Genomic DNA, 15124 nt, shown 5'->3' with positions numbered 1-15124 from the left:
TTCTGGGATCTTTTGGAAACTTACTAACAAAACATATGTTATCTTCATCTGTATTATTTCCCTTCTAAAACAAACTCACTCAATATTGAACAATTATTTTTCTTCATTTAAAATGAAGAGTTTGTGGTCAAAGAAAAATTCTTTTGTAAATTCTGATAAAAGTTTATTGTGACAGAGAATAAGATTAATAAGAAAGCAAGAAAAAAACAGTCTGAAGACTCAAAAATAGGCTAAGTTCTTAAAACCTGATTTGATGATATACTGCATAAAATACGAGCTTTGAGAAGATATCAAAATTTCTAAACCTCACTTGGAGAGACCTGGTCCTTTAGCGAAGAGAAGAGGAACTGCCATCTACAAGGAGGGACACTGGGAATGGGGAAGAAGGAGAAACCTACTGAGCTGGCACTTAGATCCGCTTACTTCATATCCCACATGGCCACATGGAGCAGTCTAGAAATCCTAATTCAAAGAGGAACCAATAGAGTTCTACAAAAGGTCATGATGCTTGCCTAAAATATACACTTCATAAATGACGAAGCCGGGTTAGCAAGTGGCTTCTGAGCTACAGATGGAATCTGCAGCAGCGCTGCAAAGACAGAACACTGTCCTCCTAAAGCCGATCTCCTAGGGCGGCCAGGCTGGGCCAGGGGACAAACACTGGCCCAGACACAAGGCCCTCTCTGATAACCTGGCTACACACTGCTCCTGGCGCACTTGGCAGTCTTCACTCAGATTCACAATGCCCCAATGTTCCTCCTTATAGGAGAGTGGACTTCAACATTTCCAGGCAGAAGATGTTAATATCACAGTTCATTTATATGACAACGCTCTCAGAACAAAGAAAAAGTAAAAAATATTGCCAAGTGTCATGACAGCCCGAAGTAGGTTGAGTCACTCACGCATCAGGCTGTAAATGTGCTTTTCTGCAACATGTTCCGTAAACAGCTTTATAAGGTCATCTCTTAAGTCTCTGTTAAGCTTGGTTTCGATGTAAAACTTATTCTGAAAAAGAAAATAAAATTTTTTGTGTTTATCAGGTAGGAAACAATTAGTCTAACAAATCGAAGTAGAAGATATTTCAGGAGAAAATGCAAAAAGGCATCACACAGGACCAAAAAACCCACCATCAGAGAGCATGAACTCTGCCAGCCTTAGTTACACACCCTGCATGGAATTAACAGTATAAAAAGATCAAACGCCTCAAGAGAAGACTGCAAACACTAGGCAATCACACCCTGCATTACGTTTGTACCTTCAACATTCTATCACAGCACCACCGTCCAAATACTGGTGCTGCAGATCAGTGTCACGAGTCCCAGTGCTCCAGTTCCGTCCTTGCTAACTCATAACTTGCTTGGGAAGACAGCAGAGGACGATCCGAGTACGTAGGACTCTGCCACCACACGGGAGGCCCGGGAGGAATTCGCGGCTCCTGGCTTTGGCTGGGCGCAGACCTGGCTGTTGTGGCCATTTCTGGGCATTAATCAGTAGATGGACAGTTTCTGTCTCCCGCTCCTCTGTCCCTCTGCCTTATCAACAAGTAATTATTAAAAAGTAAAACTACCGTTTCATCTAAAGACAACATCTGGAAACTCTAATAAAAAGTGTTCCCCGTTTGTCATGATTCTGCCGTGCTCGAGGCTCGCGGACACGGTTCATCTGGGAGCACTCTACAGGGACCATCTTTAGCTCACAGATACAGGGTAGCCCAATCAAACTGAAAGAAACCTAGACTTGAGAAAAACTTTTCCTTTTCTCCAAATTTACCCATCCTCCAGTTCACTCCCAAATGGCCAAAGTGACCGGAACTGAGCCGACCGGAAGCCAGGGGCTTCTTTCGGTTCCCGCAAGGTAGGTACACAGGCCCCAGCACTTGCAGCATCCTCTGCTGGTTTCCCTGGAACATTAGCAGGGAGCTGGATCGGAAGTAGGATAGCTGGGACTCAAACGAGTCCCTCATGGGATGTCAGTGCTGTTTCTGAACAAGTTTCTTATATAACAAAACACGTTTGGAAAGCAAAAACAAAACCTGGGTCCTAGTACCACTGCTGAATCATAAACTCCAACAGCCTGGAAACGGTCTCGTTTCTGCAGTTTCATTACAGGAAACAAGACTTTTCCTTACTGTCTCAAATCACTTTAAATCCATTTTCTGGGCCCAGCACTGTGGCCTAGTGCCTAAAGTCCTCGCCTTGAACGCACCGGGATCCCACGTGGTTGCCAGTTCTAATCCTGGAGGCCCTGCTGCCCATCCAGCTCCCTGCTTGTAGGCTGGGAAAGCAGTCAAGGACGGCCCAAAACCTTGGGACCTTGCACCCACATGGGAGACGTGGCTCCCGGCTTCAGATTGGCTCAGCTCAGGTTGTTGCAGTCACTTGAGGAGTGAATCATTGGAGGGAAGACCTTCCTGTCTGTCTCTCCTCCTCTCTCTATATCTGACTTTCCAATAAATAAATCTTTTTTTTTAAAGATTTATTTTTATTATTTTTTTATTGGAAAGGCGGATATACAGAGAGGAGAGACAGAGAGGAAGATCTTCCGTCCGATGATTCACTCCCCAAGTGAGCGCAATGGCTGATACTATGCTGATCCGAAGCCAGGAGCCTCTTCCGGATCTCCCACGCGGGTGCAGGGTCCCAAAGCTTTGGGCCGTCCTCGACTGCTATCCCGGGCCACAGGCAGGGAGTGGAAGGGAAGCAGGGCTGCCGGGATAGAACCGGCACCCATATGGGATCCCGGGCGTACAAGGAGAGGACCTTAACCACTGCACCAACCGCGCTGGGCCCCATAAATTATTTAAATATTTAAATTCCAGTGGCAATTCTTCAGCATTTATAATGTTCTTCTCTCCCAGCATCAAGTGCTATTTAAGATATTTGTGCACAGCCGCTTCATGTGCCCTTCCTACGCTTTAGTAAACAACCACAAGTGCCAATTAGGGACAGTATGAGAACACCTGAACCTCTAACCTAACCCCACCTCTTCAAATAAGAGGGCACTTAACTATTCAGTGGCAGTAACATCAGGTTCCAATATTCTAAACAAAACACAGGTATCTGAGCTCTGTGTCTTTCAAAAAGAATCTATTATGGCAGGCGCAGTGGCGCAAGTGGATAAGGTTCTTGCCTTGCAGGTCCCGGGATCCCATATGGGCGCCAGTTCTAATCCCAGTGGCCCCGCTTCTCTTCCAGCTCCCTGCCTGTGGCCCGGGAAAGCAGTCAAGGACGGCCCAAGGCTTTGGGACCCTGCACCCGTGTGGGATACCCGGAAGAAGTTCCAGGATCCTGGCTTCGGATCGGCATAGCATTGGCCGTTGCGCTCACTTGGGGAGTGAATCATCAGATGGAAGATCTTCCTCTCTGTAAATCCGCCTTTCCAATTATAAAAATAAATCTTAAAAAAAAAAAGAATCTATTATGGCAACAGAGTTTCAATTTATTTTCTAGTTTAATGACCTGATTGCTAAAATCTTCAGAGCCAGATTATCTTTGATAATACTTAAAAATATTTCTTTTGGTATCTGTGATTACACAGGACAGTTTGATTATACCCATGATGGTCTAACATTTCAAAATATGTTTTAAAATAATTTATTTTTCCAACAATGTAATGCCAAATTAAGCCTGTCTATCTTCCGGACAATAAAAATAATGTATATAACAAAATTTCACAAGTAACTCAGAGGCAAAGCCACACCCTTGACCTAAATGGAAAGTTGCGGCCAAACTTGTTTTCACAATCAAAGATCCCCTGGGGATTTTGCTAGGTGTGTGAAGTCCAAAGTTCATTTCTTGTTAAATAACAAAACACCCAGAATATTTCTATAAAGATTAAGAGGGTAACAATGGCACTATAGGAATGTATAAATCACTTTGCTGTCTTATTTTATCTCAGTTTTGTTTTTACAAATTAACCAGTTAGCTTCTTCCTTAAATTCAAGCCATGACAATCTGGTCTTTTTTATAGGGAGCCACTCACCCAACCTGCCTCTTGGTAAATGCCGTGAAATGACAGAGAAGACAGCACGACAACAGAAGGGTATTTCATTGTTCTACTTATCGTGGGTAGACTTACTTGCATTTATCACATGCATATTTTTAGATACTCTGCTTTCTGATGACAAGAAATACATATTGGGCCCGGCACGGTGGCGCAAGTGGTTAAGGTCATCGCCTAGCACGCCCGGGAACCCATACGGGCGCCAGTTCTAATCCCGGCAGCCCCGCTTCTCATCCAGCTCTCTGCTTGTGGCCTGGGAAAGCAGTCGAGGACAGCCCAAAGCTTTGGGACCCTGCACCCGCGTGGGAGATCCGGAAGAGGCTCCTGGCTTCGGATCGGCATAGTATCGACCCGTTGCGCTCACTTGGGGAGTGAATCATCGGACGGAAGATCTTGCTCTCTGTCTCTCCTCTCTGTATATCCGCCTTTCCAATAAAAACATAATAAAAATAAATCTTAACAAAAAAAAAAAAAAAGAAATACATATCTTTGTTTTTCCAGAGCCACGGAAAGCATCACGCACACGGCAGAAACTAAACAAATGCTTACTGGGCGAGTGCTGAGCATGAATGTCTTCTTGTCTGTTTAGCAATTTTTACTTAGGACATTTTAAAGAAGGGGGAAAAAGAGAATTCGTCATATAGCTGTAACTATGAAGCATTACTGAAATAACTTACTTCAGAAAATGCAAATCACATAAAACATACAAAAGGAAAACAACAGACCATGCTTAACTTTTAAGCACTCCGCCAACGCTTAGAAAGAAGGAACCCTCCAACTTACCATATATATGAAAAGAGGCACAATGCTCTGCAATGCTCCCATGTACTGCCCGAGAGCTATATTAAATCTTTCAATATAGAGATCTGGTGGGCTGGCCTGCAAGAGGAACACAGGGTCATCACTCCAGGATGCCGAGACCGCCTCCCACCTCAATCCGTAAGGCAGAGACTAAAAGGAACCGCAAACCCACACTGATGCTCAAGAAAAAATGGGGTGCTTATATCCAGAAGACTTCCTTGCTTCAAAATCTTCTACATAAAAACCAAGGTTTAGTTGTCTATCATAAAGACTCCGTAACCTTAATGCGTTACATACAGATCTACTTCTTAAGTAAAAAGATGCATTCAAATTTTAAAGTAAACAATGTGTTTCTAAAATTACTGCTGAATTACATCGACACCCTCTATGTGAATCGAACTACATCTGGGCCTGGAATGGAGGCAAAGGGAATCCAAAGAAGTGGTAAAAGGTTAATATGCTATTAAGCTGGTTAATAAATCTTTATAATCATTTTAGGCACAGCAACATTCTGAGTTCTGTGCAAACTTGATTTTAAACTACTTGTGTAGCTAACCAATCACAAACATCAGCTATAAAGCAAGGGCCCAAATGGTGCACAGCTACCTAGAACAGTATACTACATGCCTCCAATTTAAATTATTCCTACAAAGTACCATGTCATAAGACCATCACAAGAAAACACTTCTGACCTCACTGTGTGTCTTCTATCAATGGCTAGGCTATGCTAAAACCGCATCTCCTCATTCGGCCGTATTGAGATGGAAGTAATTAAGATTACATAAAGTCATACGGTATGGCTCAGATCCCACAGGATTAAGAAGAAACATTCCAAGTGGGTGGTCAGCCCAGCTGTTAGGGTGCCTGCACCCCACACTAGAATGCTGAGGCTCAGTTCTCAGCTTCATCTTCTCTCCAGTGCAGGTCCCGAGAGGCACGTCGTGATAATAACCTCAGTGTGTAGGCTCCTGCCACCTACGGGGGCGACCTGGATAGCACGCCCGGCTCCCAGCTCAGTTTGGTCCTGGTGCAATCCTGCAGCTCACAGTCAAAGCTCTCCCCTGCCCTCATTGTGTGGCTCAGAGGAAAGGCTGCATGGAAACTGCAAGTGAAGACGGCCATCTGCGAGCCTGGAGCCCAGTCCTCCCAGGAACTGGAGCACTAGTTCCTTGACCTGAGACACACATTTCTGCTGTTTAAGTCACCTAGCATGTGTTAGGTTATTTTAGCTTTGTTAAGGCAACCAAAGCTAAAATACTGAGTTTTATAAGTGAATTCACGTATCATTTCACTTTTTCTCTAAAGATCAATTGAGTACCATTTCAATATAAAGCACCTAAAAGGGCCAGTGATTTTCCTAAGACTTACAGTGTTAACAAATGAAACACTGAGACCTTCCAAACAAGAATGTGTTCTTGGGCCAAGGTTTTGTCGGATGAATTTGGTACAAAATATCATGCCAACACAACTGGTTATACAAGGTCTGATCTGTAGCAGTCTCCTAATCTGATAATCACATCTTACACAGAAGCAAAGATATTAAGAAATGTCATAATGAAAGATTTCTGAACTGTAAATGAGATTATGAAACTACAGCTAAGCAGCTTTAGAAATTTCTAAGTGTTCCAAATATTTTAAAATCAAACTTCATTTTTCTGGTAGCACTTGGCAGCACAGAACATGTACAGGAAACCACCTTCCCATGGCTAGTCTCCTCAAGAATGCAGGAGCCCTGCAGCCTGTAGGGGGCACCACACTTCCTTCCCCGGTGGGAGACGTCTGCCACTAACGCCAAGCTCCTGGAAGGCGAGGCCATGCATCTCACCTGCTTATCTCCAGTGTAAGTGGAGAGCCTGCAGCAGGGCAGATACACAGAGAAAATAATTTTTCTTAAGGACAGATTGTTATCCAAATCTATTTTTTGTCTTTTTTTGGGTCATTGTTATTTGGGGTTTTTTATTATTATTATATTTTTTTACAATCTTTACATAGTTAATTAGGGTAAAAAGGTCTAAGTGCTATAGGAAAGTGGGTAAGACTATTATTTCCATATTGTTTCCTTCATGTTTAAAGGGGGGTATTAAGGGAGAAGGCCCACCCAATTTCCCACCCTCCCCAGGTCCCGCATGTAGGGCATGCTCCGAGGTTCTTGCTCAAGTGGTTCTGATAGTTCACCAGTTATGAATCGCTGCCAGTCTTGCCACTCCAAGCACCATGAGGTCTTTGAAGAAGCCTGGCATTATAGAAAAGTAGGTAAAACCTGCAGTGGTTTGAGTTTTGGCCGTCCCACTTCTGAGCCAGCTCCCTGCTAACAGGCTGGAAACCAAGTGCTTGGAAGACCTTGAAGAAACTCCCGGCTTCGGCCAGCCCAGCCTCGGCAGTCATCTGGGAAGTATTATAGCCCGCCTATTTTACTACTTAACAAGGCTGTGGATTAATCAGTTTGTTTAGCCCTCTGGATTTCTATTTCTATACTCTAAAGAGACAAAATACTAATTGTTCCATTTTCAAAATCTACTGCTAGGACATGGAAAATGTCAAGTAAAAATAATATACCAAAAGTTCACAGAATTAAAATTTTAACAATAAAAATATTAAAAAGGATAGTTATTTTACATTAAGTCTCATTAAATTCAAGCTATTTCTCTAAGTGACGCCACCAGCCATTTAGCCCATCCCTGAAGAACTAAGGGCCCTCAGAATTTCACCACGCCACTGCAGTTTGCTTTCCACATTACTAAGGAAAAATGGGCGCCCTGTCCCATCAACACTTTCATAAGCTCACCCCCATTTGGAAACAGGAATGAGCGACAGCACTGTTAAGTAGACAAAGACGCTGTAGAATTTCCAAGGTTTTTGTGCTAAAGCTCTGGTCTTCTTAGATATTCTCAGAACAAGCAGATGTTGTGCTTCAGCCCTCCAGAAAGCCAACAAGGACAATGCTTTGGGCATCACAGCCTCACTCCCGACCTTCACACTGGCTCTGCGCGGATGCTGCCCACAGCGGCCGTGAGCCTCACTCCCGACCTTCACACCAGCTCTGCGGGGATGCTGCCCACAGCAGCCGTGGGCCTCACTCCCGACCTTCACACTGGCTCTGCGCGGATGCTGCCCACAGCGGCCGTGGGCCTCACTCCCGACCTTCACACCAGCTCTGCGGGGATACTGCCCAGAGCGGCCATGAGCCTCACTCCTGACCTTCACACTGGCTCTGCCGGGATGCTGCCCACAGCGGCCGTGACCCTCACTTCTGATCTTCACTCTGGCTTTGCCTGCCCACAGCGGCCATGAGCCTCACTCCCGACCTTCACACTGGCTCTGCCTGGCGACAGCTTGCTGCTTCGACTATTCTTTGTCCTCAGAGTCACAATGCTTCAGCCACGCTCCAACTCCTCTGACTATCCTTGGGAAAGACACTTCAGGATCTTGAACCTATGGGTTAAAACTGCATCCTAAGTTGTGCTCTTCCCTGCACTGCTCTGGTGCACTTGGACAGCCACTAAGCAGGAAGCTTGCTCTGCTCAGTTAGAACTGTTCAAGTATGAACCAACTGAGAAGATGCATGACATTGTTTCTGCTGTTAATGACCCAACTTCAATGACCAATAACCGTGAACGGTCAGCCACTAAGGGCTTGCTTCATCACCAAGTCAGATCATCCTTCCCCCCGCCCCCCCCCTTTTTTTTTCCTTTTTTTAAACTTTTCATTGAAAAGACAGATATACAGAGAAAAGGAGATACAAATAAAGATCTTCCATCCGCTGGTTCATTCCCCAAGTGCCCACAACGGCTGGAGCCAGGAGCCAGGAGTCTCTTCCAGGTCTACCACAAGAATGCAGAGTCCCAAGGCTTTGGGCTTTCCCAGGCCACAAGCAGAGAGCTGGATGGGAAGTGGAGCAGCCAGGATTAGAACTAGCACCCACTGGGATCTCAGCTACTAGGCTATGGGTGCAGGGCCCAGCTCATCTCTTCTTTAACACAGGTTGTCCACTGGGGAACTGTCCTCATAAGCAATGGTTTTACCATTCTCCCACTCAACCTTCACTATAAACTTGATATTCATTCTCCATCTCGCAGAATTCACATTGCTCTGAAAGGGTCTCTTTTCAACTGCCATCTTGTACTTCTCTGGATCCTAACCAGATACGTGATAGCAAGTTAATGTTTTCAGTGTGAAAAAATCATTTTGCTGTGAAAATTTTTTTGAAATCCGATCTTATATTCATTATATATTTTTTCATGAATGTTTTGAAGATTGGTTATACATACATATGAATCAACAGTAAAAATTATTTTCTGAATTAACTGCTCATTTATCTAATATTTAGACAAAAATCTACAACTGTATTTTTACTTGAAAGGCAGATTTACAAAGAAAAGGAGAGATGGAGAGAGGTATTTTCCATCCAGTGGTTCATTCCCCAAATGGCAGGAGCTGAGCTGATCTAAAACCAGGAGCCAGGAGCTTCCTCAGGGTCTTTCATAGGTACAGGGGCCAAATACCATGAGCCATCCTCTGCTGCTTTCTCGGGCCACAAGCAGGGAGTCAGATCCTTAGTAGGACAGATGGGACACAAATCAGCACGTCCACATGGGGTGCTGGCACCACAGTGGAGGATTAGCCTGCTAGACTACCTTGCCAGCCCCCAAATCCAATAAATTTTAAAAAGCATACTTTGCTAGCTAAAAAGTTGGGAAAAATAAGTTATACATTATAAATCACAGTTTTAAGCACAACTAATGCACAGGATCATATCTAATATCTTCCTCTAAACTGCTTCACAGATCACTGGAAATGAAAACCCAGCATTCAAAGAATAAACTTTGAAGTATTATTAAAAAGTTGTTGCACTAACATTCCCCTTTCATAAGAGATATCTTATCGAAAAGTTTTAAAGTAAGAACCTCACGGCCAACATCGTGCTATAGCAGGTTTAGCCAGTCGCCCCATACAAACCGGGGGTCAAGTCCTGGCTGTTCCACATCTGATCCAGCTCCAAGCTAATGCACCGGAAAGCATTAGGTTCAAGTACCTGGACCCCTACCACCTGTGTGGGAGACCTGGAAGAAGTTCCCTGGACCCCTACCGCCTGTGTGGGAGACCTGGAAGAAGGGCCCCACTCCTGGTTTCGGCCTGGCCCAGCCCTGGCCATTGCAGCCTTTTGAGGAGTGAACCAGCGTACCTCTTTCTCTCCAACCATGCCACCCCTTTTCTCTGTAACTTAGCCTCTGAAATAAATAAGTTTTTAAAATAAAATTCCTTCTTTCTTCACAAGGTCTCAAAGGTTATAAGAATTAAAAAGTTACCACATATACTGAATCAAATGTCAGAACACTTAGCTTTTTTTTACTTTCACATTTAATGTAGTACTTATTCAAAACCTTTTAAATGATGGCACTATAAATTATGTAAGTCTTCTAAGACAAATCCAATTTCTTTCCTAGGACTCTAGAAATGTCATTTTCAAAACCTATGAATTATTCCTCCCTAAATGTTAAGTCCAGTATGCCCTGTGTCTCAATGGGGAAACTACTACGGATTTGATTATTTCAAGACAATAGTATTTAGCTTAGATATTAAATGTAATAGCTAATATAAGCAAGATTCCCTTTTTCTCAAACAGGGGGGGAAAAACTACCAGAAAAATATTTTTACTCTACTCTTGTTTTAACTTTCCCTCAGATATCTTGAAATCTAATAATGGCAGAAGGGCACATTTCCCTTCTTACCTGTGATAATGAATTGATGTGGTACAATGAGTTGAGACACCACCTAGGACACTGGCATTCCATGTGGGCAGTGGTTCGAGCCCTAGCTGTTCACTAACCATCTAGCTCCCTGCTGATGAGCCTGGGAAAGCAGCGGAAGATGCCCCCACACACAGGATACGGGGGCAGAGTTCCAGACTCCTGTCTTCACGCCAGCCCAGCCCCAGCAATCAGAGCCATCTGGGGAGTAAAAACAGATGGAAGATTTCGCTTTGTCTGTAACTCCGCCCTTAAAATTAAAACAAATAAGAAGGAGAAGGAAAAAGCGTCAAATGAGGTGGGAAATGAGTACTATGGCACAGTGTGTTAAGCTGCTGCCTATGAGGCTAGTGTTCCATAAGAGAACCAGATTCAAGGCCCAGCTCTTCCAGTTATAATTCAACTCCCTGATAATGTACCTGGGAAAGCAGTGTGAAATGGCCCAAGTACCTGGATCCCTGCCACCCAAGTGGAGGACCAGGACAGAGTTCCAAGTTCCTGGCAAATGTGTGACCGTTGAGGGAGTGAACAAGCAGACAGAAGACTCTAACCCTGCCTTTAAAAAAAGATTTATTTATTTTTATTGGAAAGGCAGATATGCAGATATACAGATATACATCTATGGTTGACTCCCCAAGTGTTTGCACTAGCCAGAACCAAGCTGATCTGAAGCCAAGAGAGAAGAGCTCCTCTCAGGTCTCCCACATGGGCGCAGGGTCCCAAGGCCATCCTATCTACTGCTTTCCTAGGCCACAACAAGGGAGACGGACCTTAACACTTGTATAAAACTATGAATGAGACACCTGTTTTCACTCATAATATTAAAACCTTACCTAATCTGTTACTTTGAACAAATCTTTATACATACATATTTTTAAATATTTATTTTATTTTTACTAGAAAATCAGATATACAAAGAGGAGAGACACAAAGATCGTTGGTCCGCTGATTCACTCCCCAAGTGGCTGCAAGAGCCGGAGCTGAGCCAATCCGAAGTCGGGAACCCAGAGCCTCTTCTGGATCTCCCACGTGGGTGCAGAATCCCAAGGCTTTGGGTCGTCCTCGACTGCTTTCCCAGGCCACAAGCAGGGAGCTGGATGAGAAGCGGGGCTGCCGGGATTAGAACTGGTGCCCATATGGGTTCCTAGCACATTCAAGGTGAGGACTTTAGCCTCTAAGCTACTGCACTGGGCCCTATGCGTACATTTTATAACTTCATACATGAGTCATTACACTGATTCACCTGAGTTAAATCCCAACACAGCTGCACAGAGCAACACCATCTCAGGTGTGCTATAGTGGTGGACACAAATATTCCTAAATCCTAAAACCCACTGCAAAGTTTAAATTTCATTTATTAGTAACAAACACTGCCAGTTGAAGAGATTTAATTTCACTCGTTTGTGAGCCAAAGCTAAGTCTCTAGATCAGTCTGACAGTCATTCAAGTAACAGAAGTGTTTCAGTGTGGGTGGGGTACTCAAACGGAAACTCACACAGCCATGCAGTGCTTCTCAAGCAACCACTGCAGTTTGGTCTGCACTTGCCCTTCTTGAGAGAGTATCTGCAAGTACACAAAGCCACAATTTAATAAACACCTTCACCGTTCCGTCCAGTGCATTCCTAGGTGCGGCTAGCTTTTCGCTTTCACCACGGGAAGGCGGCAGCCCTTCCCACTGCACCTCAGCACCCGAGCTAACAGCGACACTGCGGCCATACCAGCAACTTCAGAAACCCTGCAGGGATTTCAGGAGCGCTCCCAAGTTCATAAACAAGTGAGAGAACAGACTTCAAGGACACCTTTTCTTGTAAATTCAGTGTCTTGATTAATGTTTACTTAGATCCCATACTGACACCTTGTCACTAATCTGGATACTAGTCAATGCTGCAACGAAGAACTTCATAGAAGTTTTTTTGTGAACAGTAAAATTTTATAAAAGAAAAATTTTAACCTGAAAGAGAATGTATTTATCCTGTTCATTTTAGAAGAAAACATATCTGATGCTATCTATACACACATATGTAAATGCACACCACACACTAGGGCATTTTTACACTTCCGTTTTCCTGTGTGTATGTGTGTTTTTAACCAACACGGATTACACCGTAACCTCCTCCTACCTTAGCTATGTATCAGCATCTCTCCCAGACCAAGTCTCCTTATGTGACATAAGCCTAACAAGTGTCTGGCTGTGTCACTGCCCGCCTTGCCAGGCTGCCACTACCGACCCTCAGGCTGCACCTGGCTGTTTACTACTCAGAGCTGCAGGGTCACTCTGAATCCAGATAAGCACTGGGATTCAGCAAAACACCATCATACTATATTTAACTTAAGATGCACTGTGCTCCTTTGGTGGGAACAAAAACTGCAGCCTCTCGAACGGTGTGGCATTTCCACAGGCCCACCGTCCTCAGGGAGAACCGTTTTCCAGTTCTCAGCAGGGTCTCCTTAGCAGCTGCACAATCTCTGGCCGCATTTCAAGGCCCCGCCTGGGAACTTTCTGAAAGTGTTTAATGAGAACTCCAAGGGCTTCAGAGAATAGCTGGCCCAGCAGCTACAAGGCCCTTCAGTCCCTCAGGCTTCTTTTTAACTCGGAAAGGAGACAACAGGAAGGAACTGCGCAGGGGCCGACAAGGATGACAGGCGGCGCCCGTCCACCTACCCAACAGAGCGCACGGACTGGATGACAAGAAACAATTTAGCACAAACCGCACCGGAATTAGTAAAACTACCTTGCATCACCTGATGTCAGACTACAGTGAGTTTTCTTCTAAAGTCAACAGCTTCTTGCCTAGTGTAAAAATTTTCTTCTAAGTCATTTAAAAAGCTGTGGAGTTTCACCCAGCTTAGAATACAGAAGCTCAAGACATCATCACTTCCACCTTTATGATCAGAAAAGGCTGGGGAAGCCTAAATCATCAGGTTTGAACACAAGTTTCTTTATCTTACCCTCACAATGTCCAAGTGAAATGAATTTCAATGAGCAGGCAGCTCCTCTGAGGACAGGAAGACTATACTATTTCACTACTGGTACTGGCGACCATAAAAGCAGGGGAAAGGGGGCCACCACAGCAGTTTAAGCCATGGCTTCTGATCTCGGCATCACATTTGGGAGCACCCCTGAGCCAGCTTTCTGCTAATGCATTTGGGAAGGCAGAAGCAGGCCCGAGTAGTTGAGACAGCATGGAGCTCTGAGCCACTGGCCTGTCCCAGTCGCAGCTGTTGCAACTATTTGCAGAGTGAACCAGCAGATAAAAATTCTCTCTCGGTCCCTTCCTCTGTCACCCTAACCTTTCAAACAAATCAATGTATATAAGTAGGCAGAAAAAAGAGATGAATCTTAAAAGCCAAGCATGCACCAAGAGTATAGGATTCCTAGAAACTTCGACACAGGAAGGCCCCAGCTCCTCATCAACTTTCCCACAGGCTTCCAAGATCATGGAGAAAGCTGCAGTGGTAAAGAGGAACTGAGAGCACCAATTTCATGGACAGATGTGCTGGGCCTGTTCAGGAATGAAGCTGATGTAGGACCACTGAAGAAGTCCACGAATGCTACACTGGGTCCACCACTGGTTTAAAAAAAAAAAAAAAAGGTGGCGAGAGGCTGCCAATGCCAAACACACAGACTGTGTCTGAGAACCTTCTCCTGTTCAAAGCAAAAGCCGGTCACTGCAGGGAAGGGGGAAGACAGCCCTGCACCCTAGTGACCCTTTTGTGACCTGAGGTGAAAGCTGTCACTGCTGCAAGATGGGCATAACCCAGCAGCACTCCTGGGCTCATATGATCAGCAAGGTCAAGAATCCATTCCCGCTGTGTTCCTGCACTATTCAAACCAAAATTGCACTTCTGTGCAGACAAGGGCAAGAAGCTGGCTCACTCCCAAGGGCCATTGTAGACAGCTGTTTTTCCCAAAAAACACCAAATAGCAGGTGACACCGGTGCAGCAGGAGGGCTGGAGGACCCATGGCAACAGCCCACAGAACAGCAATGTGGCCAGAGGCTGGGCCAGGGCAGAAGCTGCAGTTAGAGTTGAGGGCCAGCACAAGAGGCACTCCTTGCCATCAAGTTGGGCTGCCTGGCCAAGGACATGAAGCTGAGCTTGTGAAGGACAACTCCCCCCGCCCCCAAGTTCGTCAGGGAGTCTGGGGTCTCCCTTCAAGGAGGTCCTGAAGAACAGGCCAGTGAAGAGGCCTATGCTGGCCAACGAGGCAGGTTCAGTGTAGCTGCTGCTGTTGAAGACCACAATGCCCATGTTAGCCTGAGGGTGAAACACTCCCAGGAGCCAACCACCACCACCCTCCCAGGGGCCACCAGCCTGGTTAAGTTCTCCACTGTGCCCAGATTCGCCACTGGGGAAATGGAACTGGCAAACTTTGCAGCATGTCTTGCAAGGTGACCACAGGCTCTGGCAACGCATAGGCCTCTGCCCCCAAGAAGCTGGGGCTCATGGCTGGCACTGAGGACCACCACACCTCAGCCAGGGGTGCACTGCTACCCTAGGCAGGTTTGTCAAAGCCATCTTTGACAACCATCCTCAAGATCTGAAGCCACCTGACTCGCACCTCTGGAAGGAG

At 45.2% G+C, this 15124-nt stretch overlaps 1 protein-coding gene across 5 annotated transcripts in view; it reads right to left on the bottom strand.

Annotated features, from left to right (window-relative positions):
• CACUL1 (CDK2 associated cullin domain 1) overlaps window positions 1–15124 on the bottom strand; it is a 66590-nt gene that overhangs the window by 13302 nt on the left and 38164 nt on the right. For all 5 annotated transcript variants that reach the window (XM_040992038.1, XM_040992036.1, XM_040992035.1 and 2 more), the window contains exons 4-5: window positions 4786–4881; window positions 903–1005 (exon numbers count right to left, since the gene is read on the bottom strand). In XM_040992038.1, the coding sequence (XP_040847972.1) occupies window positions 903–1005; window positions 4786–4881 (199 nt within the window). The remainder of the gene's footprint in view (window positions 1–902; window positions 1006–4785; window positions 4882–15124) is intronic.

Source organism: Ochotona curzoniae, unplaced genomic scaffold (genome assembly GCF_017591425.1).
Source record: "Ochotona curzoniae isolate NIBS_2020 unplaced genomic scaffold, NIBS_Ocur_1.0 contig_66, whole genome shotgun sequence".
NCBI lineage: Eukaryota > Metazoa > Chordata > Mammalia > Lagomorpha > Ochotonidae > Ochotona > Ochotona curzoniae.
The sequence above is the reverse complement of the archived record's forward strand: the minus strand, read 5'-3'. Positions and strand labels throughout refer to the sequence as shown.